Raw genomic sequence first — 26,180 nt, 5'->3', positions numbered from 1 at the left:
AGAAGCAGAACACGCATGCGCACAGTCAGACTCGACTCGGCTACAGTCGCTACCCACATATTGAGTAATACAAGGCAGTTGTTTGCGAAATACCGTATAATTAAAAGAATCGTGAACTCCACAAAACGGATGCCTAATAACAGAAGGGCCCCGATTTTGTAGCTTCACCTCCAGCATCCCAGCTATTATGAGGGCGATGTCGAACGACAACAATAAACGGGCCTTCCTGTGAAATTGTAGTTCGCATTGTATCCAGGATTAACGCTGTGTTTACGATCAAAAATAGCCGTTCACAACGGCTTGGCGGCTGCAGATTCAAATGTGGGGCCAAATTCAAACCTCCAGGCTTTCATACAGCTTCGACGGCAAGAATACATACTTCGCTCAAACTCGGAGTCACTTGTCTGTCGCAGTCTAGAAAGTTCTGATATAAGCTGTAAACTGTAGAGTCCGACGGTGGGTATTGGAGATGTTCTCCGATGGAGACACGCATGTAAGAGTCGGAAGGGCCCCGTTTGTACATACGAACTCAGGGTAGCAGTCATCAGCGCGTGCCTAAACATCATCCCTAACCCGAAACAAGCTGTAGGGCTGTGCTTTCATCGTCCACTCACGGAGTATTGCGCGGCGTCAATTCCAAAAAATCCACAGAAGGATCCTCGATCGTCGTTTCAGGTCGCGAGTGCGCGCATAAGCATGGGGCGGAGTTTAGATTAGGCTTACTTGGCCCAGCCTAGCGCCTGAAGAGTCCGATCCGATGTGAGAACTTGGGGCGGGTGGATGTGCGCAGGGGCATTGGGGGCGAACATCACCAGATGGGAGCTGGGCATAAAGATTGGAGGATGTCAGGGCGTTGTTGCTTCTGTCTACGGCGCTCAGTGGCCTCATTCCCTATCGTACACGACATTCTTTTTTACAGTCACTCTTTGAGGCTCAGTTGGAGCAATACACTCGTTTCCCACATCATTCTCAATCGCAATTTTTCTTCCTAAAATCTACATTTGGACTTGTGCGCATCGTTCCCGGTATGAAATTCACAGCTTCGCTGCTGCTCCTCAGCAGCAGTCTCCTCCCTACGGCCCTCGCGCAGAACTCCGACTCAGAAGTTACCGCTTCGTGGACAGAGCAGGGTGTTTGCGCATACTTCTACGAGAAACCTGGCGCGTGGAAGTCACTCGCCGAAACATGCGTTAAGTACTGCGAGAACAACGGCGGACATGGTTACTCTGAATGCGACCATACGCCATACGCGAGCATGAGCCTTCCCGACGGCATCGACCAGAGTATCATCAGTAAAGATGACTCAGGCGACGTCTACGTTCCGTGCAAGTGCAAGTGCGATAACCCTGATGTCGAGGGAATCGCTACCGCTATTCTGGACGTTGTTATCGAGGGGTTGAGCAAGCTCGATGAAATCATTTGCGGTGTCTTCATGACGGCCATGGTACGTGTCATATTATTCTCCACGGCACGTTGTCCAGCATCCGAAATGCTGTGTTCAGATTTCCAGTTTCAGATCACTTGAACTTCGTTGATTTATCGTTCAGGTGTCCGTTGTCGAGGTCGGCATCGATCTCATTCCCGGAGGTGCGGAAGCCACTGCAGCAGCCAGAGGTGTCGAAGCAGTCAAGTCCTTCACCGAGAACGCTCTCGATGTCGCCGACTCCATGGGTAACTGGGTCGGCAAAGCCTGCGGTATCGACGATCCGAACTGGCCCAACAGCATCTTTGATGTGCTCTTGACATCTCCTGATTCCTTCGGTACGAGCATTGGGTGCAAGAAGAAGAACAAGGCAGACTGCAAGAGCGTTGATCCGGTGCCGGATAAGCCGAAGACGAAGGGTGGCGATGACCCAGCTACTAAGGGACCTGACCCGGCTACAAGTGCGCCGAACGCGGACCCTACGACTGCGGACGCGCCGCCTGCTACGTCTGATGCTGCTCCACCTGCTACGTCTGATGCTGCTCCGCCAGCCTCAACCGATGCTCCGCCTGTCTCTAGCGATGTTCCTGTTTCCAGCGATGTCCCTGCTTCAACCGACGCTCCTGTCTCGAGCGATGTCCCAGCTTCAACTGATGCTCCTGTCTCTAGCGAAGTCCCCGTCTCTAGCGAGGTCCCAGTCTCAAGCGATGTCCCTGCTTCAACAGACGTCCCTGTTTCCAGCGAGGTCCCTATTTCTAGCGATGTCCCTGCTTCTACCGACGTCCAACCCACGAGTGTTGACCCTTCTGCCAGCGTCGACCCTTCTGCTACACCTTCAGTCGACCCATCAGCTACAAATAGTGTTGACCCTTCGATAACATCCAGTGCAGACCCATCAGCGACCAGTGGTACCGCCACGACCTCTTCATCCTCGTCCTCCGAATCTTGCGGCTCCGGAAGTACTGTGGTCCAGAGGCGCGGTGCTTCGCAGACCGCCGGCGCTCCGGCGTGCGAGGCAACGAATGCCTGCGTTATCACCAACCCCGACGTAGGAGGTGAAGACCTTGACGCCGATTTTGCGGATGCTCTCGATGCCGTATCAGATGTTGCAGACATCCTCAGGCTTCGTGGAATTGACGGCCATCGTAGCCCACGTAGCCTTTTACACAAGCGTGCACCGAAGAGTGGAAACCCGTGTTCCGCCAGCCCCGGAAACGAGGCTTTCGTCCTCCAATCAGACGACTATCCCTCAAACGGCAAGCTTGACGCCAATACCGATTCCTGGGGGTACATTAAGCAGAACAACAAGTGTGATTACTCGTGGCTTGATGGCAAGCCGCAGATCACTGGTAACACGTACGACAGCGAGCATGTGATGGAATGGCAAACAGTTACCGACTTCTTCAAGAAGCTGAATGCCAAGGGTGGCCAGAAGTACGACCACCCAGACCCCAGCCAACCTGATGGAACCAAGACCGACTTCTGCACCTACTGGATCCAGTCCTGGAGTCTTGATGCAGGACAGGAATTCTCGATCAACAGCAGCGCCCCTTACACCCCGTGGAACCACATTAAGACCGTGTACCCTGGCAACACTCTTGGCGCGGCGTACAAATCCGAGATGATAAGACTCCAGAGGAACATCAACTCGACTCCCAGGTCCAACGTAAGCCGAAATTGCTGCCGATGCGTTGTTCTGTATACTGACTGAGATCCGCAGATGTTCTCCGACAAGAACGACTACATCTGGACAAAGACAGACATGGACAAACTAGTCACGTCGAATCGAGACAAGGTCCTCGAGCGCATGCGCCTCCTCCTGGGTGTACGCACCTACCTCATGAATTCAAAGGTCAAGGAAATCTTCAAGAAACAAAAGGAGCGCATGGGCGCCATGATCGGCCAGCTCGATACAGACATGACGACCCACACGCGCACGCAGACCGTGACAGACCCCGTAACGGGCACCACGTCCACCGAGACATTCCGCCCTTGGGTCAGCCAGAACCTGTTGACGGAGTGGAACACGTTCATGGACTCGAAGTGGACGGACGCCACGACGAAGCACGCGAAGGTTATGAACTACTTCATTAACGAGCTTGATGATAAGCATTGCCAGAGCAGGGCTAAGCAGTCGACGGCTGATAAGCAGTTCTGCTCGAACTTGAGGACGCTGCAGTCGAAGTACAACACGGCGACGATTTTCTCGCAGCCGTGGTAGATGTGTTGCTGTATGAGTGCTAGGCATGTTGAGATAGATACCCTTGTATTTGTAGATGCTAATGTGGAGTTTTGATTTTTCTCCCATTGTGATATGCTGTACTGGAGTTTGGAGTGTGACTGTGAAGGTGCGATACTCTGATCTCTTGCGGGATGGGACTATGTACAATAAGATAGACCGTATGCAGTATGTCCCTGCTGTGACGTGCGTTGGGGCTGCTGCAGGAGAACTGGCACGAAGTGGGCTGGAAGATTCTGACCTAACGTGAGAATAAGAACAAGTATCGAACCATATTGAAAACTTTCAGAACTACATGTGGCAATTTTCTCTTATCGTACAAAACCATGCGCAAAACACATCTAGTCCCCACTTCCACTTCCCTCTCCCACAATCGACGCCGCATATTCAAAGATACCCTCATTAGGTTCGCATTCCGTACCCTTCGCAGGCAGCGTTCCTTCGAAGAAGTATTCACGGACCGCTTCGATAGTGCAATTCGAAGGATGACTCATGAAGCCATGCTACACTCAAACATTAGCCGATGTATCCCAAAGAAACATAACAAGTGGAGGGAAACTTACACCTTGCCCCTTGTGCGTCAAAAGCACCGATCCCTGGAAGCCCGCCGCAACCTCCCAAGCCTTATCAAGGGGTGTAATAGGGTCGTAAGCGCCGTTGACGAAGAGGATAGGATAGCTCGTGTTGATGCTCTCGAAGTTTCCTTCATATTGCTCCGCTGCCTTGAATGGCCACTGCGAGCACGGCCAGAACTGCGGCGAGAAGGCATCTGCGAAGGGGCCCTGCTTTGACTGCGCTGCTAGTATGGAATACATGTCTTCTGGCTTCTGAGTGCGGAACGCTGAGTCCGAGCAGCTGACGCCGTGGACGTTATTGGCGCCCAATGACCAGGGGAGTTCGACGTCTGCGGTGTTGGTGGCGGCAGTAGTCGCATTCTTAGGTATGGTGATGATGTAAGAGTCCCAGTCTCTGGCCAGAATTTGCGTTAACTTCGGAAGGAGAAACTCATAAGCTTGGTCCGGGCGATAGAGGAACCGCATAATGTTATACTTGGCTTCTTGCAGAAGTGGGAATCCGCCTGGCCGGAACCAGAAGTAGCTCGGGTAAAAAAGGTAGTCCTCAGGAAGGATGATGGGGTCTTCTTCCAGTTCTTGGAAGACCTCTGTCAGTGCGTCCATGATATCTGACACCTTGGTGTCCGCGCCGGTGAAATTCGAAATGCCGGGGCATAGCTCAGGGCCTGCGTCGATGCAGTTCTGGAGCCAATTCTCAAGTGACTTTTCAGTACCGGATGTAGCTGTTAGCCATGAGCCACTGTAGTAGTCATTGGCGCGAACGTTGCTATCGAGTAGCATGCGGTCGATGCGATCGGGAAACATGGCAGCGAATGTTTGTCCGAGAATGGTGCTATACGAGCGACCCCAAAACCGTAGCTTGCCATCTTCGTCCAATGCGTCGATTATGCGAACCATATCACGAGCGACGAATGGGGTACCCAAGAAGCGACCAATGTCAGCCATGCCCTCGGTGTTTGCGCATGAGCTGGCGTACCACGTCCCATCGTCCCAGGCCTTGGTTTCGAGGAAGTTCCACATATCCACGGAAGCAAAGGTGGTATCATTGTTCTTGATTGGGTGTGCATTCGATGTGAAGTTTGTCGTTGTGTTCGAGCCTTTGGTAGCGTCGCACGCGAATGGAATTGTGCGTCCGGTGCCACTGTACATCGTTAGAGTTGCTACTTTAGTTGTAAAGCGGGCATAATTCTTACCGTGTGTCAAATCCAACAATGTTGTACTGTCCATTGAATACTTCATCACGATACACATGGCCCTTAGTAGCAATCTCTTCAACACCGGAACCGCCGGGACCTCCAGGATTAAATATGATGGTACCTTTGAATGGTTCCTTTGTTGCTGACTGCTTGATCAATTGCAGTGTCAATGTGTTGTTGTTGGAAGAAAGATCCGTATAGTCGAGCGGTACTTCGAGGGTTGCGCAGTCAATTGGACCGGCAATCTCCTCTGTGGTGTTCTTGTCGAAGGGTAGGTCGCATGGAGCCCATTTCAGCGTTGGCTCTGACGAGTTGCTTGTACCGTACGGTAGAGCTGAAGTTGAAGTTGAGAAGGAGACAGCGAATGCTGCGCTCCATGCGAAAGATTTGGATAGCATGATTAGTGACAGTGGGTTTTGTTGTACGTTCCGAATGAAACTGACGGTGCGACTTGATACTTCTTATACATAAAACTGCATTTTAGTGCGCCATGACGTCCTTCTAGGCGATGCATGCGTATACGGGATGATGCTCTTGAGGCGTCCATCGCTGTAGTGAGAACTGAAAGACGTGCTCAGACTAGTGCTAATAAGAATACTTGATGAGCCTCGCGCAGCCTGTCGATCACACTCCCAATCGAGTGAAAAGAGTGTTCAAATCTTCCGTTGGAGGCTCTTAAATGCACAGGGCTGAGGCTTCGCCCCCATAATGACGGGTCGATGGGGCCGAACATTGGATGATCAATGTCTCCATTAGGAATTGCCCATGGCCAAGAAGTGGACAGAGCGCGACTATGCGTAGCTTGCCAACATTGGACCTCGCTGTATTTCGCTCTATGGGGACAGAACATCACAGCCGTCTATGAGCGGCTACTTTTTGTGCTTTCAGTAAAATTACATTCTTGTATGCATTGCTTTTGCTGGCAGATCAAATTGGCCTCGGATATCAATACAGGTCGAAACAACCCCACGGTCAGTTTGAGACTACATAGCAGCAACTCAACAACGGAATTGTACGGTGCCATGCTCTGATCGACAAGCAGAATGCACCCTGATATGGGAACATTCCACAGCGAGAGTGAAGCTTCAGCAAGCTTGGCTCGTTGTGCGGCAAGTGGAACTTTTCGACCACTCAAATGTCGCAAATCTTTATACAGCATAGCAGACCTAAGAATGTGAGCTGAGTTACATTGTAGCAGCAGCAGCAGCAGCAGCGTGTTTTGGGTAATTGCCCCTACCTTCATCCCTTTTGTACCTACCATAGGTGCTCAAACGGCGCGATTTCACAACATTCCCAGAAAATTCCTGAGTAATACAATAGCTTTGCGGAACTTCGTCTCATGCCGCCAGATTCTACTTTCTGGGTGAGCAATACCCGAACTGTGACGGAATGGAGTTGAAGAGGTAGTGGTACGGTACACACTATCAGAAAGAGGCAAGCCGAGGCAAAGCGGCATTTGGCGGGGCACCGCATCCCACTCGCTGGCTCGTTTACAAGCAACCAAGCAGCACTACGGCCGTCTCCGACGCCCAATTGCGGCTCCTATCGCGTGAGACATCTCACATAGTCGTCTTCAATCCTTGCCCTCCTCTTACGCCCCGAGTACACACCACAAAATGGCAGCACAACCAGAAGGTCTGACGCCTGAACAGCTCGCGTTTTTCAACGACAATGGCTACCTACTCATTCCGGACGCCTTGTCGCAAGAGACGGTCAAGGAGCTGCTGCAGGATACAAACAAGATGCTGGACGACTTCTCGCTGGACGATCATCCTATGACGAAGTTCGCGACCGGAGGCGACGACGGCGAAGGACACGTTGGAGACAGCTACTTCCTTGAGTCTGGAGACAAGGTGCGCTTCTTCTTCGAAGAAGGTATTCTGATCTTCCACACCCTCTTGATGATACGTCTCTGACAACATGTGCAGAGGCATTCAACAAGTCCGGCGAGCTGACCAAACCGAAAAAACGCGCGATCAACAAGATTGGCCACTACCTACACGAACTCTCGCCTTCGTTCCGCAACATGTCGCTCTCCTCTCGTAACGCTGCCATCGCACGCTCGCTCGGCTTCCGCGACCCGCAATGCCTGCAGTCAATGGTCATCTGCAAGCAGCCACAGATAGGCGCCGAGGTCCGACCACACCAAGATAGCACGTTCCTGTACACAGATCCGCCGAGCGCAGTCGGCTGGTGGTATGCGCTGGAGGACGCGACGGCAGAGAACGGATGTCTAAGCTTCGCAGCTGGTAGCCACAAGCGGTCACCTATCACGAAGAGATTCGTACGTACAGGCAAGGACGATGGCGCAGAAGGCACGGGCTTTATCGATAACGAAGGTGCGCAATTCCCGAAGGCCCTCCAGCGGGAACAGAACGGTGCAACGAACGGCGAGTCGAATGAGGAGGAGTATACGATGGGTGAGGTCAAGGCAGGGACCCTGGTGCTGATACACGGCAACATCCTGCATCGGAGTGAGAAGAACAGCAGTGACAAGAGTCGCTTCATCTATACGTTTCATGTTATCGAGGGGCATCAGGCGTATGACAAGAAGAACTGGCTGCAACCGCCGGAGAAGGGGTTCTCGAGGTTGAATGCGTCGTAGTACGAAGCGATGATAATGGTATTGCATGGACTATGACTTGCTTTGAACACACAATGCTATGCCAGCGAGCACGAAGGCCATTCCGATCCATGTATCTGTTCGTCGTTAGCTTGTTGTACGATAGCGGGCTTGGTGAATCGTGGAGCCTAGGTTGACTCGTCCCACCACGCATGCCCCAGGTCGTCCATGTATAGCGTGACAAAGCTTACCTCTGCTTATGACCTTCTTCTCTGCCCACCATTCTCCCAGTACTGTAAACAAGAACGCTAACGAGTTCGTAATCGGCACGGTAAGACTCAATTCTGCCTTTGTCAGTTGATGTGCACACCCTACGCCTTCTGAGACTTACCAGCTTGTCCAATCAATATAAAGAACCAGACACTCCCCGTAACATTCAACAAGAAAGGCACCGCATACGCCGGCCGACTGAGCACCCCAATGACCGCCCACCATATCCCCAAAACTTTCCTCTTCAGCCACGAGTTATTCGGGTCTGTGAGCGATGGCCGTGCTGGAGGCGTATAATTTATGGCTGCACGGCGCATGAAGGGTGTCGTAAGGCCCCAGCAGGCACCGACCATCAGGAAGCCCAGAACCCAGCGGAAGATAGAGGGCTGTGGGGCAGGCGTGGCAGGCGTGTCGGGATCCATTGTGCTGGCCTGCGGGTGCTAGACTATGCGCGGTACGATGCGGTGCGATAAAAAAACGTGAAAAGCAAAAAAGAAGATGGCGGTACGACCCAAAGAGCTTTGCGCGGGTGCTGCTGTGCGTCGTGAACCTCGTGCTGTCGATGCCGCCCACCAAGCGTTTGGGAGACGTGATGCCCTCGTTCGGAGCGGTCGTGGAGATACGGAGCAGGCATGGTCCGTGCGCTCGACCACTCCATTCATCACCAACCTCCGCTCTCCTCTACGGGTCTTGCCGTCACATCAACCGTTGAACCGATGCGGGAATACAGTCCTGTCAGGGACATGCGCTAACTGTGGCAAGCGCTGCTACCCAATGACGCACAGTACCGTGATTCGCCTCCTCCGACAGCACAATTACGACCCCTCGAGGACCCGCTGGGCTAGTCTCACCCACAGTTAACAGACTCTTTCATCCATTACCATGGACCTCGCATCACGCAGGTCGTTCCGTATCGTATGTCAGCTCTGGTTACATCTCCATCGAGTCATAGTCTCAAACTTTCATCCTCTCGATACGAAGTATTGCTTTCCACTCGCTTGGGCATTCGACTGTTTGCGGTCTGGAATCATTTCATTCCACCCAGCTGGAACAGCAGCGGCCAAAAATTCGCCAGCCACCTCAGCTTCGGCCTTCGATAGAGAAATGCCTCATGAAGAGATAGTGCAACAGGAAGTCGATGCGCTTCGACGGCCGCTCGCCGTATGAAACTCCTTTCAGTGACTGCAGCTGTCTGTCACTGCCATCTCCTGTATGACACCCGCCTGTCACACAGCTACCGAGCTGTCAGGAAGCTTCTTAGCAAGAGGATTGTCCTGCTGTGTGCCCCGCGGTTGCTGAGTGACAGGCGGTTGGGACCTGGAATGCAACGTGGAGACCCGCAAAGCGGCTGTTTGCGGCATGCAACCCACGTCGCCACACCTTCAGTATTCCCAGCCACCCGCAAGTCTAGCCGACCGTTGACTTGTAGACAGACTATGCAAAGTAGTCAAACCGTATAACCGTCCCGGAAATATCGGCTTATGTCAACACCCATTCCTCATTCATTCGCTAAGTATAGCACCGAGCATTCCAGGAACTGATGAGGCTGGCAAGAAACCCATGCACCACCATGCAGCAGTATATATCGAGTATAGGTTTGTTCGTCTATTTGTTTACCATGTTTGCTTTTCGTACCATTGGTGCGTTCGTCCCAGTTGTTGCTGCAGCCTCCTGCAAGGTACAATAGCCACATTTACACGCTCTTTTTCGCCTCCCTCGCGCAGAACTTGCTTCGCGTCCCACTCCCAGCTACCTGGTATTCCCAGAACACGTGAAAATCAGCACCTTCATGTCATCCATCTTTGCGCCAACCAGCTTCCCAATGCGGACAAACATCGACAAAGAGATCGAGGCTATCGACCTAGATCAACTTTTTGACCAAACCGTTGAGACAGGCTTGTTTCAGCAGTATAGCGATGCTACCACGGCCCCTTCCAGCTCCGACGATTTGTCGTATCTCTTCGAAGAGCCTTCCTCGAACGGGAGTAACCCGTGCGACACGACAGCCTTGCCCAGTTGGGGCACTCCGAATGAGGGCGATGCTTGGCATAAGGCTATCCATCGACTTGGGGAACAAAACGTAGCCTCGCCCCTCATTGATAACGATTCTTCCTCAGTATACCCTCACAGCGACGGCAAGGCTAGCTTGAGCGATCCAATATTGTCCAGTTTTGAGGAATTGTTCATCTTGGACCATCTCGATTCACGGCCTGCTTCTCAGCCTTCCTCACCAAAAGTGCAAGTTGAGAAGCCTACTCGGAAGGCTAGGTCTAGTCCGGACCGATCAATCCGTGACCGTCACGGAGTTCATAAGACTGCTCACAAAAAGTCCGCGAGTGCGGGCAATACCGTCAGAATGATGCGGCCTTCGACCTACCGCGCAGGCTTCCAGGACATCTGGACTCGCAAACTGGACACTGCGGCCGAGGCTTTCAATCTACATATGCCAACAAATGGCATCCATTCGCCACCTCCATCGACCAAGCTCATCCAGGACGAACACTCGACCGGTTTCTTTCCTCGTGAACCTCAGCCTTACACCATCGCCGTCTCTCCACTGGCAGGCGACGCGGGGTCTTCACCAGGTATCCATTCTGTGAACTACCAGCTCACCCCTCAACCTTCACCAGCCGTCGATCAAAATGGAATGGCAAATGCGTTTCAATTTTCCAACGACGGGATGGCCGGCGCGTACATCACCAATGCGGCTCTTTCAGCCTTGCACACCCCGCCCCCATCAAATCGGATACCCGCTGGCGCCTGGAGCTCCGACAAGTCACCAAACGTAGACTTCGGTTCATTTTCCTCATCTCCGAATTTTCAAAATACCACGAAGACTACCGGCTGGTGGAGTGGACCTAACACACACTCCATACCCGTCACCGGGCCCTCTACAACATCTACCTACCAAAGCCCGCAGTCGCGCTCAGCTAGCCAAAACATGGGATTTGGCACATCTCCCAGCTCAGTGACAGGACTGGGCATCTCATGCGACAGTGCGAGTTTTGGCGGGTATGCACCAGAGATGAACGACAGCCAAAATGGTATGCCTCATGCAGCCTCGTCCTTCGATATGCCCCCCTACGCCGCTGTATACCCTCCCACTCCAGGAATTCCTATCGGTCATGGACCCGCCAACCCGCCATCACGTTCACCTTCTCTCTCCCCACAACCACGCTTCACCAGACGCCGGCATTCTTCTCACCCGCACAACCGCACCGCATCCCGCCGCAAGTCTTCAGGATCCAGCCAGCACTCCGCTCAAGCTAGTTCCCGGGGTATATCTTTGGGCGGTGGATTCGTGAATTTCACACCAGACGACAGCAGGAAGATACTAACAGGCGTGGCACCGAGCGGGAGTTCCAAGACGAAAGCGCGACGGGAAAAAGAGGCCGCGGAGAAGAGGAGAAAGCTGAGCCAGGCGGCCGTGAAGGCAGTAATGGAGGCGGGCGGAGATTTGTGGAGGCTGGAGAAGGAGGGACTACTTGCGCTAGAGGGCTAGAGTTGCGGTGTCCTTGACTCCCCTGATTTGGGGTTGAGTCGGCGCCGTTGGACTCGCCTGATGGCACAAGTAACCTCGAACCGCCTCAGATACTCCCGTTCACCACTTGTGTGGGTCTCTGATGGCGGCCTTTCTTGTAATGAATTCGCGCACGTAATTGCGCAGTGGGCGGTTTCTATCGGTGTTCAGGGAAATGGGAGCGCCCGCACGGCTGCGGTTTGCCTTTTACTATCGCTGGGGATGTAATGCGTCTATAGCGCGACGAATACATACTGCTTCCTTCTAATATAACAGAAATCTACCTCTGCTCTCCCTCCTACTAATATTTCCACGTCTTAGGCTGGCCCAATCACTATCATCCCCAGCAAATGTAACACAACACTATTCTTCAATTCTCCTCCATCAAACGCCCAAGAGCAAACACACCGTTATATCACAATTCTACATCATGCGCCCACGTGTCGTTCTACACCGCAGCCCGTAAGCCTCTCCTTCCCACCTCGAAACACCAACCGCCAGCACACGTGCGCGAGCAACTCACACCCATTGCACTCCACAAACACAAGCCTCAGGCCTATCTCGAGACATTCCACAATGCCACCCCAACCGCCCGACGGCGTCTCAGACCCCGATCCGTATGTCTCCCATCACACATCTCTCTACTTCCTTAACCATACCCTAACGTTTTTTCGCCAATACCCCCACCACCTCTTTCCTCCACGATATGCAATTAATCTAATTACTGCTTAGTCTCGATGTCCCCATCGACACAGACAACCATATCTCTACATTCATCATCGCGAGCATTGTGTTCGGTGCTATAGCGGCTGTGCTGCTGGGTGTCTTTGTGTGCGTTGTGTGGAGTGGGGCGCTGGGGTGGAGAGAGGGTTTGACGTGGAGGGGGAGAGGTGTGGATTTTGGGGCAGGTATAGAAGGGCGGGTGGGGGCGGTGATGGGGAGGATGGATGGAGCCTTGCGTGACGAAAATGTAAGGTTGAAGCTGTTGAGGTGAGAGACATATGGCGTGCCAGAAGTCATATGTACCTGAGACAAGAGAGGAGACTTGCATTGGATAGCGTTCCATTGGCAATGTTACCTGAGTGGAATCTGGCGCGCGGCCCAAGCGGCGATGACTCGCTCGCTGGGCGTGTAGCCCAGACTTGTCTCGCTATCTTCGAAGGCTATGCATGCGAGAACAAGCCGTGCGGCGGTGTGTGGCCGCCCGACGCCGCTGCGAGCGTCTTCTCTGGCTCAGATGTTTCAGCATATGGCCATGCCGTACTGAATGTATCTGTGATCGTTCTGCTACCCGTTGATCCTCTTCACCCGCCCATCTCCAAGCGACCCAGGACTGCTTCCACAACTCCTTTCGCGCCTCCAGCTCGATCCGCACTACCCATGACCTTCTCTTCTGCGTCCAGATCCACAGCACCCTCGTACACACGTACAATCATATCTTCGTCCACGCGCCGTCCGCAAGCCACGAGCCCCTTGACCAACGTGCTAACCCTCGTAATCTCTCTCGCAACGCCAGGCTCGATCTCATCGTTCTGACTCGAGTACAGCGTCTCCGAAACGCCCTGTTCCAAAGATGTAATGCTAACGTCCTTCTCATCCTGCTTCGACTTGTTGTGCGCAGACACAAAGATGTACCCATTGACACCCAACACAACGTCAATCTCCCCAGCCGAAGTCTGCAGTGTGAAAGTCTGCCTCTTGCTCCTCACCACACCTCCTCTCCTTGACAAGATCCCGCCGCCCGCCCCGCTGAGACTAGTGAACAGTCCGTTCCTCAGCTTCCCATACTTCAGACTCCTCGTGTGCAAACTCGCCGTGTTATCCCCGTGGAGACTCTGCACCTCCGCAACCAACAAATCGCCCTCGCTGAAGAACGTCCGGATATTGAGTTCATCGACCGCTGTTCTTCTCCGAAGGATACCACCGGGCAGGTTGATTGCGCTTAGCGGCAGACTCGCCAGCATGGGCGCCGCGATGTCCACCGTCCACTTCTTTGTCTGGACCGAGACAATGCGGCCGACGACAAGGTCGCCAATCTCGGGCTGGTAGCGTGCACGGAGAGGCTGAACGGAGAGTAACTTGTTGGTTTTGTGTAGGTGTCCGGCGACAGTGGAGATGATGGTGGTGGTCTCGGCGGGGACGTAGGTGCCGTGGCCGCGCATCCATTGCGGGTCTGATGTTACAGTCTCGCCGGGCGTCACGATCGAGGTTGCGCTCTGGATGGGAAGGCCGTCGTCGTCGCTCATGTCTTCATCCGAATCTTCATGCTTGAGGTGCGCGGTCGCGATCGGCGCAGAGGGTGGGAGGATTGTGATGGGCATTGTGGACAGTGGCGCTGTTGCGAGTGCGGGAGGTTTGCGTAGTGGGCGAGCGTGCCACTGTAGGTGTCTTTCGAACGGTGGAGGCGTGTATGCGACGGCGAGATGCGCGTGAAGACTGTCGGGTTGCAGCTCTCGAAATTTTGGCGGGATGCCTTTGGTACAAGCTACCCTTGCACGCTTCGTGCGGAAAGAGCCTAGTGCAAAGGGCGGGCGCGATGGAGGTCCGGCATCAGCCACCCGTGCCACCCTCATTCAACGTCATCTCATCCAGCATCAATTCCAATCATCCTCCAAACAGATCAGGTGACACGTCGGCGCTTGACGGCTGGTGTGGAAACATCAACAAACTCCCAGAATTGTTGTTTGAATCGCAGAATACCTCTAGACACTGCACTGGGCAGTGTATATGAGCTGGGGATCCCTGAGCTTACCTGCACCAGTATGATTGTCATAAGCTCGCGCATTTAAGGTCAAATACTAATGTGATCTATTAGTAACCCCCTTCTTCAAAGGCCTTCGGTCTTGAAGTCCATCGGAATCGAGGATAGCATGCCACCACCCAAACCAACTCCCAATCCATCACCTTATCAAGAGCCATTTATCAGAGTTTTGGATGAGGCAGCACTCATCAACCATGAAGATGACCCGAACTACTACGCCAAGTACCCACGATCTCTGCTATCAGAGTCCACTGTTGACTCATTCATGACCGGGACTGGAGACGCCATTTACCGATCGCTTGTACCGCTCTTGGAAGCTACGAACCATGAGCTCATTCTGGTGACCTGCTTCTGGGCTCGTTCCTCCACCCTCGAAACATTGAATGCGCTCTTGCGCAAGCTGTCCGAAAAAGCGATACGGCGCGGCACAGACAAGATCAGAGTACGCCTGTGTTTTTCTTCATCGTCGCTCTTTCAGAAGTTGTTCCATAAGCAATCGATATCGGGCCAAATATACTCAACTAGTTCATGGACCAAGCAGTTTGGACTACCAGACCCGAGCGAACTTGGCGGTCTTGATCTTCAGCTCAAATCTATATTCATACTACCCTTCTCCGTCATGCACCCAAAGTTCATGATCATCGATCGCAAAGCCGTCGTGTTACCTTCCTGCAACATCAGCTGGGAAGAATGGTTCGAAGGCGCTATAACATTTACCGGCTCTACTGTTGAGGAATTCGTCAAGTTCTACAAACATTTCTGGTTACGAACGGATATGCCTGACCTCCCCGCATCAACAACATATGACTCCAAGCTCGGACAGGCCGACACCACAGACACGCAGAATCTCGACCACGGACACATCGTCACCCGCTTTTCCACGGCATCGAAACCTTCAACTGTCTCCAAAATCCCCACAATCTTCCTCCCCTCCCCTCACCGACGGAATCCGCGTTTCCATCCTTTCGCCTCATCCTCCGCGATCTCCGCGCCTCCAACCCCACTCAACGCCTTTGTCCTCACGCTGTTAGCCAAAGCGGAGAGAAGCATACGCATACAATCTCCAAACCTTACCGCACCGCCCGTCCTCACCTCTATACTAAAAGCTCTAGAACGAGGCATAGACGTGCAGATACTGACCTCCGAAAGACTCATGATACTAGAGCAGCTCGTCACAGCCGGGACTACAACCTCCCGCTGCGTCAAGACACTTGTCAAGCGCTACAAGAAGCTTGCGCGGAACATAGTAGCGGGGCAGCGCCGTCCTGCGACTGATGAAGAAGCCGCCATCTCTCCGCCCCGGCTTGGCCGCCTTCAAATTTCGTACTTCGAGCCCATTGGCGGACTCAAAGGACGTGGCGAGGAAGGCGGTGAACCACAACAAAGCCATCTGAAGATGACGATCGCAGACGGCGAGGTTGTGGTGTTAGGGTCAGGGAATCTTGATCGCGCGAGTTGGTTTACGAGTCAGGAGCTGGGGGTGGCGTTCTTTGATAAGGGGCTTGTACAACAGGTGGAAAGTGTATTGGATCGGGCAATGGAGGGGAGAGCGAGGGTTGTGTATGATAGCGCAGCGTGAAAGAAGATACCTTTGTTATGACCACAGGAGGGGCACGAACGTAGAACCGGTGATCAACGGTGTACCTATCATCAGTACGTGTAACCTTGTATTTGTAGTAGATGTAGATGCCCTCTCTATCGCGCCGAGCCTTCCAATCTTGAAAAGGCGTCTTATTAATATCTCGCGTCCATACCCATGGACGTGCCCTAGCATCATTGAGAACCCCGTTCAACGAGGTTTAGCTCCGAATACTTGCGCCCCACCGTTGTGCATTCCCCGTCTGGATGGTGACGCACCCCCCATATCTGAAGTATATGCTTCTACTTCTCCTTATGAAGAGGCGCATGTCCTCATAGGCTCGCTACCTTTGCCAACAAAACCTCTTCAACCTCTTCCACTGAATCTCAGAGGATCTCGATTCGCGATGCGCCTTCTGGCTACTCACGTATCGCTGTAGCCAGATGCGCACCGCAATCTTCAGACTTTTCGGTATCGGCAAATCCCGCTCGTTCGTGTCTTAAGTCAAGAACTACGGAAGGTTCCCGACACTGTAATAGATCCAACCGCAAGGTCAAAAGACAGGCAAACGTTGGTTTGAAGACGGGAAGTTCAGACCGATGAGTTCAGTCTACGGACAATCTCATCAAGATCGAGTTCTCCGTGATGACTGCCCTGCGCAGGACCCTTAGGTTGATCTCTTCGATTATTCCCGCTGAAAAGACGGACAAGTTTGGACCAAATGTAGTAGTCAGCGTCCAAATAAGCGTAGAGCGCTCCGAATGCGGCACCGGCCAAATGAGCCTAATCGATCGGTTAGCTATGGAAAATATCATAGATATCCACAGTAGCTTACAGCGAATCCAATAGCTTCATCACTATACAACAATCCGTTCAAATCATTAGCAACTTGCCATCCTAACGTCGAGGCAGATAGCAAAAACGAGGGTGAAGTCCAAGGCTGCGCGAAGCAAGACGCGCCGAAAACAGCCATCGCAACTCCGCTGGCGCCCAAGCTGAGCGGCATCCTCAGGTTGAAGCGAGAACTCCATAACCGAGTCCATCTGACATATGAGACGGCGCGTTGAGCATATGAGCTGAAGATAGCGGCGGAAACATAGAAGGCGACGAATTGGTAAGGACTTTGGCCGCATACTTGGAGCAGATGTGGTACTTCGGGAAGCAATGAAGCCATGTTGGCGGAGAGGTGCTTGATGTCTGTGTGACAGAATGCACAAGTCAAGAGTGTCCATGTCCCACGAGGCGTGTCTGCCAACCTCAAGACGTTGCGGAGATCGCGCTGGCAGTAAAGGAAGACAGAGAGATTGAGGCCGACTACTGTCAGAGACAGACCTCTGTGGGTGACGAGTGGCGTGGATCGGCGTAGAGCATATTGCCTCCTCTTTTCTTCTAGACTGAGAGCGTAGGAACCGTCGGTAAGACGATTGTGAATTCCTTCCATTGCGGCAAGCCCGACATAAGCTGTGGTAGATGCACTGAGAGCCCATAGCCCGGGTTTCCATAACGCGATAGTGGGTGCAGGTTGTGGTGGATTTTCGCTCAAGAGCCAGGCGGCCCCAATAGCCGGGACCATCCACCACATAATGTTGTTTTGTTGAGATAGAAGGGAAAGGCGCGTAGTGACATTTGATGAGTTGACGCGTTGGGTAAAATGTCGGCTTGGAGAGCATTGATCGTTCTAGCTTCTTTCGATTAGCGCGATGTTAACCCGATCTGGCGTTGGGAGTGCCTGATGGGCTGAAACTTTTTATAAGAGGTTCCAAAGCCATGAAAAGGTGGGGAGGAACATTTGTGAAGCATCGATAGTCTTTGATGTGAACTCTTTTGTTGTGTTTATTTGAAACAAAGGACGTGTGCGATAGAAAATTATGCAATGTGCAAAGAGCCCTGGAGTTGTTCGAGTAAGACAACCTCGGAGATAGCTATAGCTGAGTTTCAAATCACGTTCGGAGGTCAAGCGAACATGTCGGAAAGACAGTAAGCTTGGTAATATAAGCAAGAACTAAAAGGCTCGCTTTTTGCACTCGATAGGCCCTTGGAAGGTGCATCCGGGATCTCGGGCAATGAGATGAACCAATAGCAGATCGTTCCGAGTTCCAATAGCCAATCACCATCGGTTCCGAACGCCTTCCGAGCAAAAGGCAACGCTATCTCGACGCTCTCCGAGCAGCATACATACAGCGGCAATTAATATGCTATGCATGCCTGTGCCTTTCACGCTCTTCACACGTTACTCGACAGTTGCATGATCATTTCATCTACTCGTATGAACACATTCTCATTCTCATTCACGATTCTTTTTCGATATGCCTGGTCAAGACCGATTGTCGCAAGACGAAGAGAGCCGGAGCGGGCCTCTCTTCACAGAGGTATCGAAAGAGTCCGCGGCATTCGATGACATCACGGCGCCTACTCAAGTACTCTCAAGCCTGCATCTCCCAAGCACCAAGATCATCGGAGATGCATCCTCTGCATCTAAATATCCCGGTCGGCGTGCGCATAACGTGGATCCTCAAAATGCCTACCAAGGATCCGGGACAGATGCTGACCCATTTCTCGTTGAATTTCGCCAAAACGATCCCGACAATGCAAGGAACTTCTCTCCAGCCAAGAAATGGTACACCGTCTTCGTGGTCACTATGTCCGTCTTTGCGGTGACCATGACATCCTCTGCATACTCTGGCTCCGCCGTCGAGGTGAAAGCGGAATTCAACTGCAGCCAGGAAGTTTACGCTCTCGGTCTTGCGCTCTTCGTGCTGGGTTTTGCAGTTGGACCGCCGCTCTGGGCACCACTGTCTGAATTATACGGTCGAACGATATGGTACAAGATTACACATGCCGTCATGGTGGCATTCGTCGCCGGATGCGCAGGGGCGAAATCCATAGGCTCACTGCTGGTGTTTAGATTCTTCGCAGGCGCTTTTGGAGCGTCCCCACTCTCGAACTCAGGAGGATTCATTGCAGATATGTTTGGCCCTCATGAGCGAGGTGTTGCGATGTCCATGTTCTCCGCGGCGCCGTTTCTTGGACCGCTCCTCGGTCCAATGGTGGGAGGCTTTATCAGCGAAACGATAGGCTGGAGATGGGTACAAGGTGTGATGGCCATATATATCGGAATTGTTTGGATCGTTGGATCCTTCACATTATCAGAGACGTACGGCCCGGTCATCCTTCAACGGAAAGCAAAGCGATTGTCGAAAGAGACTGGAATGAAACACATCAGCATCCTCGTCAAAGACAAGGGATCGGCTGCTGTCACTAACGTCTTTACCAAGGCATTACGGCGTCCTTGGGTCCTCTTATTCCGTGAGCCGATCGTATTGGTTGGATCGACATATCTAGCAATACTCTACGGCACACTATACATGTTTATGGGCGCCTTTCCGATCATATATCAGCGCCTCCGAGGCTGGGACGAAGGCATCGGCGGACTAGCTTTCCTGGGCGTCGCTATTGGCTGCTTGATTGCTCTTGTGTACATCTTTAGGGATAACACTCGATACAAAGCACATGGAAGTAAGGCGACCCCCGAGACTCGCCTACCTCCAGCGATCCTAGGAGGCGTTATCCTCCCCATCAGCATGTTCGCTTTCGCCTGGACGAGCTTCCCCAGCATCCACTGGTCCGCAAGTATTATCCTTTCTTCCGGATTTGGATTCGGCATGGTCCTCATCTTCATCTCCATACTGAACTACCTTGTCGATTCGTACACCATCTATGCCTCATCGGTCATGGCTGCTACCGCAATGTTCAGGGCATTCTTTGGGGCGGCTTTTCCTCTCTTCACTTCTCAGATGTATAATAAGCTTGGGATCCACTGGGCAAGCTCGATCCCGGCATTCTTGACGTTGGTCTGCATGCCATTTCCCCTCTTGATGTATAAATATGGCGAGACTGTTCGGCTGAAATGTAAATATTCGAAGGAGGCTGCTCTTCTCCTAGCAAAAATGGAGAGAGCCGACGAGAAGAGGGATGGGGAAGATGGTAGTTCAGAACAAGAGGTATAGTCGAGAACATCCACGTAGAGCTGAAGGAGACCACTTTGGAGACTTCGCGGAGGTTTCCGATGTCGTAGGTAGTCTGAGAAGCTTCAAAAGCTGTTGTTACGCATAATATAGTAGATATCAAATATTGAATTGGCCTAATTGCGCTTGCTGTTGCTTAGCCCAGGATTCAATTGACATCGTTCACCCAATACATGTCCTCCGGACCGAATGCAGGGTTATTCGGATCAAAGCCGATGTCTCGAAATATATCTTCCATAAAGGCATTCGGAGGTCCATCCGATATAGTATCGCCGCTCTGCACGACTACGTTGTGCGTTTCCCAGACCTTGCTCGAGATGTTTTGCAAGACTGTTATGGACTGCGCAATGAATGGACTGAGATGTTTATGGGCCTGGAGTATAGAGATAGCTCGCTCCCAAGCCTGCAATACTTCGAATTGTACTGAGAGATCGGGGTGAAGTTTCGCGGCAATCAGAACGGTAGCAGCTATATGAGTATAATAGACGCGATACCACCATGCTGGTAGCAGACTGTTACCTCCATCTTTATTGTGGTGGTCGGAGATCAAGGTGATTATGGACTGCGCGTTCGAAACGCAAAGGTATGCACACTCCCGCACTAAACGAGGAGCTAAACCTTGGTCCGCGCGACTGTTGGTTGACTCGGACGAGCTTGACAAGCAGAATCGAACCAGAAGAGGCCTAGAGAGAATCATTCGACTGTGTGCAGTGCTGTAGTGGGTTAGTCAGTGTGATCGTTGTCTTATAAATGGCTGGTAGCTCGATAGGCGCATTGACGTACCGAAGACGAAGTGCAATAGCCTGTTTCTTATGCCCTTCATCGTTTGAGGCATGATGCACTCCAGGTCGCAGATAAGGAGGAAGGCCTTGCTCCCACTTAGAGAGACAAGTATCAAAATGTAATGCAGTCTCGCAAGCTTCTCTGTCCCTTTCCAGCGGTAGAAGACCGACTCTCTCTGAGAAATTACTCGGCGTCGAGGTTTGGTCGTAGAGAAGGGGTACAGCACTATTAGTTATCTCGAAAAGCTCTACCAAACTCATAAGATATTCGCTGGTGGGAGAGTTCGAAAGCGTCTCGATGTCTTTGCGGCAAACGTCTATAGCTAAGAGAGCTTGAGTCTTCGGCACCATAGCTGATCTTCCGTATGTCATTGAAAATTGTCTAGTGCACGCATTAGTCACTCAGGAGGACTGTCAGAGAACAAATGGTTTGTGGCAATCCCACTTACCTGTCTAGGTAGATACATGCCAACCATACCTGCCTTTGTCTTGGAAGTTCATTGGTAGAAGGCCCAGGTAATGGATCTAAACGATGCAGCCCAAGAGACTGGGCTACAAGGAAAGCCAACCCAGCGATCATACAGGTCTGATGCGCATTATTGGCGCACTTCAAATAGGATCCCATGAGTACCAGGCACTGCACAAGTCCAAGACATGGCTCTTCCCATATCATTGCATTAGGGCGATGCAGTGAATTCCAGGCCCGCTGAAAGTACGTGCTGCTGGTCTGATCTCTCTGCACCGGGTCTATTGATTCATGAAGCTGAGTGGCCAGGGCGAAGACAACATTGAGAATGTTGAAAAATACACGCTCATAAGCGGTGTGCAAGGTCCCTGCAAAGTACGCAATATAGCATTTCTGAAAGTGATCTTTGTCGAGAAGTGGTTCCAGAGGATGCACATGCCGCCAGAAGATATCTACTAGCTGATCGGCATGACTTCTGGGTGGAAGCACGAAATCAAGATCCCCAATTGCCGTAGTCGCATGATTGATATGAGCGGCAGAGAACAACGGCGCGTTGGTCACCGAAGTCAGACCTGGAAAACCTCCTGCTGGCAATCCAAGTCTTGCTTCTACGGCGGCTCTCAGCTCTTTAGTAAAAGCCTGATTGCTGACACTTCCGTAGGTTTCGGTAGCACACCGTTTTTTCGGATGAGTGGAGTAGCTTAATTCAGAGTTAGGCTCCTGAGAAGGTGTAGGTGTTGACGTAGTCTCTCGTTCCGAACGATGTAAGCCCGAAAGAGGCGACCACTCTTGGTCCAGAGGTGGAGGTATTTGCAGCGAATAAAGTGAGATATCCGAGTTTAGAGCTGAAACACCACTAACTCGCCCTCCGTCTAAGCTATCAGAATGAGGTTCTCGATAGTTGCAGCTTTCGAGGGGGCTCTGCGTTTTCTGGCAATTTCCACAAGCTATCGCCAGAGCATTAGCCACTTAAGCAATGCAATGACCAGAAGAGTTTGGAGCATGCTTATTTAGAAACACATACCTGGTCGAAGGCCGTCACATTTCACTTTTCTGCGTCGGCAAAGCTCGCATGCCACGTTGACCTTGTATCGTCTCTGCCTAAGAGACGTGGGCGGCATCACGAATGCCTCCTGTCATTTAAAAGTCCAATCAACTGGAGAGACAGGACGAAGGGGGATGACCTATAACCCAAAGCTAGGTTGGAGCGGTTCGCACGTCGAAAGTGCCGGCCACGCTGCAGGTGACAATGAGGCTCGCTTTCGGCCCGACTCTCTTCCGCTTACAGTACCAGAGGTCACGTGAGAAATCTGAGTTTCTGACAAATCAAAATTGGGCGGCCCATTGCTGGTTAAGAAGCTTCTCTACATTCGTAACCTCGAGGATCAGTAGTCAGTAAATTGTCACAACTTTCGGAGCTTAGACATGAGGCGAGTATGAATTAGTAGAGCCATTTCCACACCTAGACACTTAGTCTAGGCTATGCATAATTTTGACATTGTGAGTATAATCTAAATTTAATGGCGTCATTCAGTTGCGATATACGGGAGTAGCTTTCGTGATCATTCGACCTTTACTCCAAGGATCTTTGGATTAGATTGCAGCTTTGAATACAAGCGGCGTTCCATAGAAGTATATCGGCAATAGTTGACTGGAGTGCGTCAATACGGGGATTACCAAGCAGGGAAAAGAGACATTGAGTGACCCGAACTTGTCTCTTTAGCACTGCGGAGGCGAAGACAATAGTTCATTTTCAAGACATCGCGCCAACCTGGTAGAATAATGTAGGCTGCAGTCAATCACTATGGGCATCGTCACTCTTTGAACAATCCATAAAACCATGCGGGGTCTCAGTGCATTTTGCAAACAAGCGCAGGACTTGGGTTGTAATCCAATCGCAACATTTGGTGATTGGATTGTGTTCTACTAAACGAGTGACTATGGGTTGAGACAAGGAAAACCAGAACAAGTCGCACAATAACACGTCGCACGAGTGCGCACAGTGCTCGGCAAGTGTTCAGTCCACAGGTCATCGTGAGCTACATGCCGAGACCATTCCACCAATGTGTCCATCATTGCCAGCGGAAAGCCTACGCCAGTATCTTGGGGCGCTTGCTACGCCCGTTGAGCGTTTCAATGCCTAGAAGCATCCGTCGGTCTTATCCGGGTTGCAGTGGTGAATACCGGCATCGCCAAATGGGCAGCCTGCGGCTTTTAGCATTCTGTCCGTCTCGGGAAAAGGACTACCTACACCAGACGCCAGCGCAGCACCTGATAGCCGCAGAGTCACAGTAATCGCCGCTACCTTGGCACTTAGAAGAGGGTCAGTTTATGATGCTGTAGCTGAAAAGCTGTAAACGTACGCGCTTCTCCAGCTGGAAATACTCGGGAACCGCGGGAGCGGCTGCACCCAGGGTGGCGAAGACAATGGCGACAAGAGCGAACTTCCTATGAAGCACTTTGATCAGTTTCGCGATCTTCAGTTCTTTTAGACGGGGGAAAGCACATTTTGATTGTTGTTGTTGAAGACCGGTTTGTAGTGTTGATGATCGAGTGAAGTGTGGGACTGAAGCTTGAAGTGAAGGCTTGGGAGTGAGTGCGATGAAGGTTTTGGCAGGGAGAGGAGGGTGCTCTTATACTTTTGCTGGCCATCTCGTGCTGTGTTTTTGCACGCTTCAGTCAGCCCTTTGTCTCTGTCCTTTACGGCTTACAGCTTATCCATCCTCCTTCATGCTCCTAGACACTGCCTTGCTTGTCTTTGACCTTGTCGATCCTATACTCAAGTGTCATTATGATGGGCTCTTCACCATCTGACTGGGATCTTGTCATCCTAACTCCGCTTCGGTCAATTGCGGACCTGTCGGAGGCGGTCGGATAACTCGATCCGTCGTCAGACTGCAACCATATTGGACAACATTAAGTGGATCGTGCATAGGATGCTTCAGCAACTCGCATTCTATGCCATGTCTTCGCGGCTGTGACTTCGACTGCTTGTCGATCTCTAGCTCAGGTCCTTCAGCAAGGTTACCCAAGTGATTGAGACCATGACGATATCCCGCTCACGCCCCTTTGGAAGACCCATTCATCGGCTCACCACTCAGGCTGTGCATACCTTATTCTGGACACGCCTTTTGCTGCCAGGTGGATGAGGATTGTTTCACCTAGAGGTACTGTGGCAGGAGCGTCGGGATGGCATGTACTTAGCCTAGCGGTGCATGCCCACCTAGCACCTTACCTTATACTATACAGAATGGATACCTATTATCCTGCAGAGTTCCGGTCCTGTGCCAGGTACCATGAAGTCTTTCATTATCATCATTTCACACATTAGCTCATTCATGATATCCGTCTCGTTCAGTCTATACCGTGAGCCGATTCAAATGCAGGCCTCCACTCTCCACATTAGGTTGTGGGGTGCTAAATTACATGGCCGTTTTCCGGGCCCGCTTCCTTGCTGAGCTTAGGGTTTACCGGCAACCCAAAAGGACTGACTTTACTTTAGGCTGCATCTGACTTCTTCGACTATTTAGGATCCTTGAGGTTACGTAACTAAAAAAGGCGCGTACACTAAGACTGAACCGTGTACACCTGGGCATGTATGCCTCTTGTGGAAAGTCATTTTATGACATGCACAAGGCTGAAGAGTCAATGCGGCTCCGAAGGAAGAGCGATCCGCCGAGTCATGGGTAATTGCTGCTTCAGATTACTTTGCGCATCGCGCGCTCACACATCCAAGTAAGCTGAATCCAAGATCGGCAAGCACGTGACCTTGGGGTCCAAATCTGGAAACACGGAGTAGAACTAGGTCTGACATGCGATTGGAAGGCTATGGCTACCAACCAAAAAATAGCGCTGACAATCGTCGATTTACAATCGATGTATGGGTTCTCTTCCTTGTTCTTATATAGGTAAGCGCAAGTCACATTGCATGGAGGCAGTAATGTGCGAAGCATAGGACTAGCATACCCAGTTGGCCGGAAAAAGTGGATATTGACAGAGCAATGATTTGTTGACGAAGGGGGGATTCACGTAGCAGATAGGAAGCAATTTGCGTTTTGCACAGCCCGCAGGTTTAGTTGCTCCAACTGCGCACGAACAAGAAGAACAATGCAATCTCGTATGAAGACGGGAATCTCGATATACAGACACACATTGGTGAAGCAGGTATATACAGCTTGATGGACGTCTCTCTTAGATTGTTTTGTTTGTTCACCATGCTCTTGCCAGCCGTCATACGATCCAGGCAGGTATCAGTCGATTCAGGCTCTAAGCCTCTAACACAGTAATTGACCCTACCGGAGCATTCAGTCTGTTAGATTGTGAGTAGTCGCAAGCATAGCCTAGAGCGAAAATCGATGAGGACCCGAGTAGAGATGTGCAAGAGACCTGCCGATCAGATTGGTTCAGTTTGAGCGGAGAGCGAACGCTTGTTAACGCTTGAAATGTGGGGAACATACGTCAATGACCAACATCATTCCGCTATATGAATGTTTCGGTCGGAAGAACAACTCGGAAATAACGTTCGAAGTGAGCGGGGTTCGTATAACTCCATTGAGAAGCTTACGACGGGTCCACCGCAGGCTCACAGCATTCCAATCGAGACGTGCACGATCTAACCCATCATGTATTATGTCATTGCAAGATGACCTGCAGGCCCACAGATACTCAAGTCTTTCAAGCATTGGAGAGTCCAAAGGATGATGCACCTAAGTGCTTCTCGTAGGCTATGCTTGCTACGACTCTTCGGTATCGAAAACCCAAGGTCTTAAACTCGGCATAAT

General features: G+C 51.7%; 8 protein-coding genes across 8 annotated transcripts; 5 read left to right on the top strand and 3 right to left on the bottom strand.

Moving 5' to 3' along the window:
• Positions 1-1,027: 1,027 nt before the first annotated feature.
• On the top strand, positions 1,028-3,644 carry N0V89_001595 (uncharacterized protein; the record flags this gene model as incomplete). Its single annotated transcript, XM_056210406.1, has 3 exons — positions 1,028-1,444; positions 1,548-3,089; positions 3,144-3,644. 3 exons carry the CDS (start codon positions 1,028-1,030, stop codon positions 3,642-3,644), a joined length of 2,460 nt encoding a protein of 819 aa, XP_056077228.1.
• Positions 3,645-4,003: 359 nt separating this feature from the next.
• On the bottom strand, positions 4,004-5,831 carry N0V89_001594 (uncharacterized protein; the record flags this gene model as incomplete). Its single annotated transcript, XM_056210405.1, has 3 exons — positions 4,004-4,165; positions 4,226-5,378; positions 5,431-5,831. The coding sequence occupies 3 exons, from the start codon at positions 5,829-5,831 to the stop codon at positions 4,004-4,006; spliced, it is 1,716 nt and encodes a 571-aa protein (XP_056077227.1).
• Positions 5,832-7,049: 1,218 nt separating this feature from the next.
• On the top strand, positions 7,050-8,038 carry N0V89_001593 (uncharacterized protein; the record flags this gene model as incomplete). The annotated part of the gene is made up of 2 exons (XM_056210404.1): positions 7,050-7,308; positions 7,362-8,038. The coding sequence occupies 2 exons, from the start codon at positions 7,050-7,052 to the stop codon at positions 8,036-8,038; spliced, it is 936 nt and encodes a 311-aa protein (XP_056077226.1).
• Positions 8,039-8,367: 329 nt separating this feature from the next.
• On the bottom strand, positions 8,368-8,688 carry N0V89_001592 (uncharacterized protein; the record flags this gene model as incomplete). Its single annotated transcript, XM_056210403.1, has 1 exon — positions 8,368-8,688. The coding sequence occupies one exon, from the start codon at positions 8,686-8,688 to the stop codon at positions 8,368-8,370; it is 321 nt and encodes a 106-aa protein (XP_056077225.1).
• A 1,400-nt stretch (positions 8,689-10,088) lies between these two features.
• Positions 10,089-11,768, top strand: N0V89_001591 (uncharacterized protein; the record flags this gene model as incomplete). The annotated part of the gene is made up of 1 exon (XM_056210402.1): positions 10,089-11,768. The coding sequence occupies one exon, from the start codon at positions 10,089-10,091 to the stop codon at positions 11,766-11,768; it is 1,680 nt and encodes a 559-aa protein (XP_056077224.1).
• Positions 11,769-13,090: 1,322 nt separating this feature from the next.
• Positions 13,091-14,107, bottom strand: rrp4 (Exosome complex component rrp4; the record flags this gene model as incomplete). The annotated part of the gene is made up of 1 exon (XM_056210401.1): positions 13,091-14,107. The coding sequence occupies one exon, from the start codon at positions 14,105-14,107 to the stop codon at positions 13,091-13,093; it is 1,017 nt and encodes a 338-aa protein (XP_056077223.1).
• A 549-nt stretch (positions 14,108-14,656) lies between these two features.
• Positions 14,657-16,126, top strand: N0V89_001589 (uncharacterized protein; the record flags this gene model as incomplete). The annotated part of the gene is made up of 1 exon (XM_056210400.1): positions 14,657-16,126. One exon carries the CDS (start codon positions 14,657-14,659, stop codon positions 16,124-16,126), a length of 1,470 nt encoding a protein of 489 aa, XP_056077222.1.
• A 2,306-nt stretch (positions 16,127-18,432) lies between these two features.
• On the top strand, positions 18,433-20,133 carry N0V89_001588 (uncharacterized protein; the record flags this gene model as incomplete). The annotated part of the gene is made up of 1 exon (XM_056210399.1): positions 18,433-20,133. One exon carries the CDS (start codon positions 18,433-18,435, stop codon positions 20,131-20,133), a length of 1,701 nt encoding a protein of 566 aa, XP_056077221.1.
• Between the last annotated feature and the right edge of the window lie 6,047 nt (positions 20,134-26,180).

The sequence above is a fragment of the Didymosphaeria variabile genome, assembly GCF_027946475.1.
Source record: "Didymosphaeria variabile strain IMI 356815 chromosome Unknown scaffold_1, whole genome shotgun sequence".
Lineage (NCBI taxonomy): Eukaryota > Fungi > Ascomycota > Dothideomycetes > Pleosporales > Didymosphaeriaceae > Didymosphaeria > Didymosphaeria variabile.
Note: the sequence above shows the minus strand (reverse complement) of the source record. Positions and strands in the feature narration are given on the sequence as shown.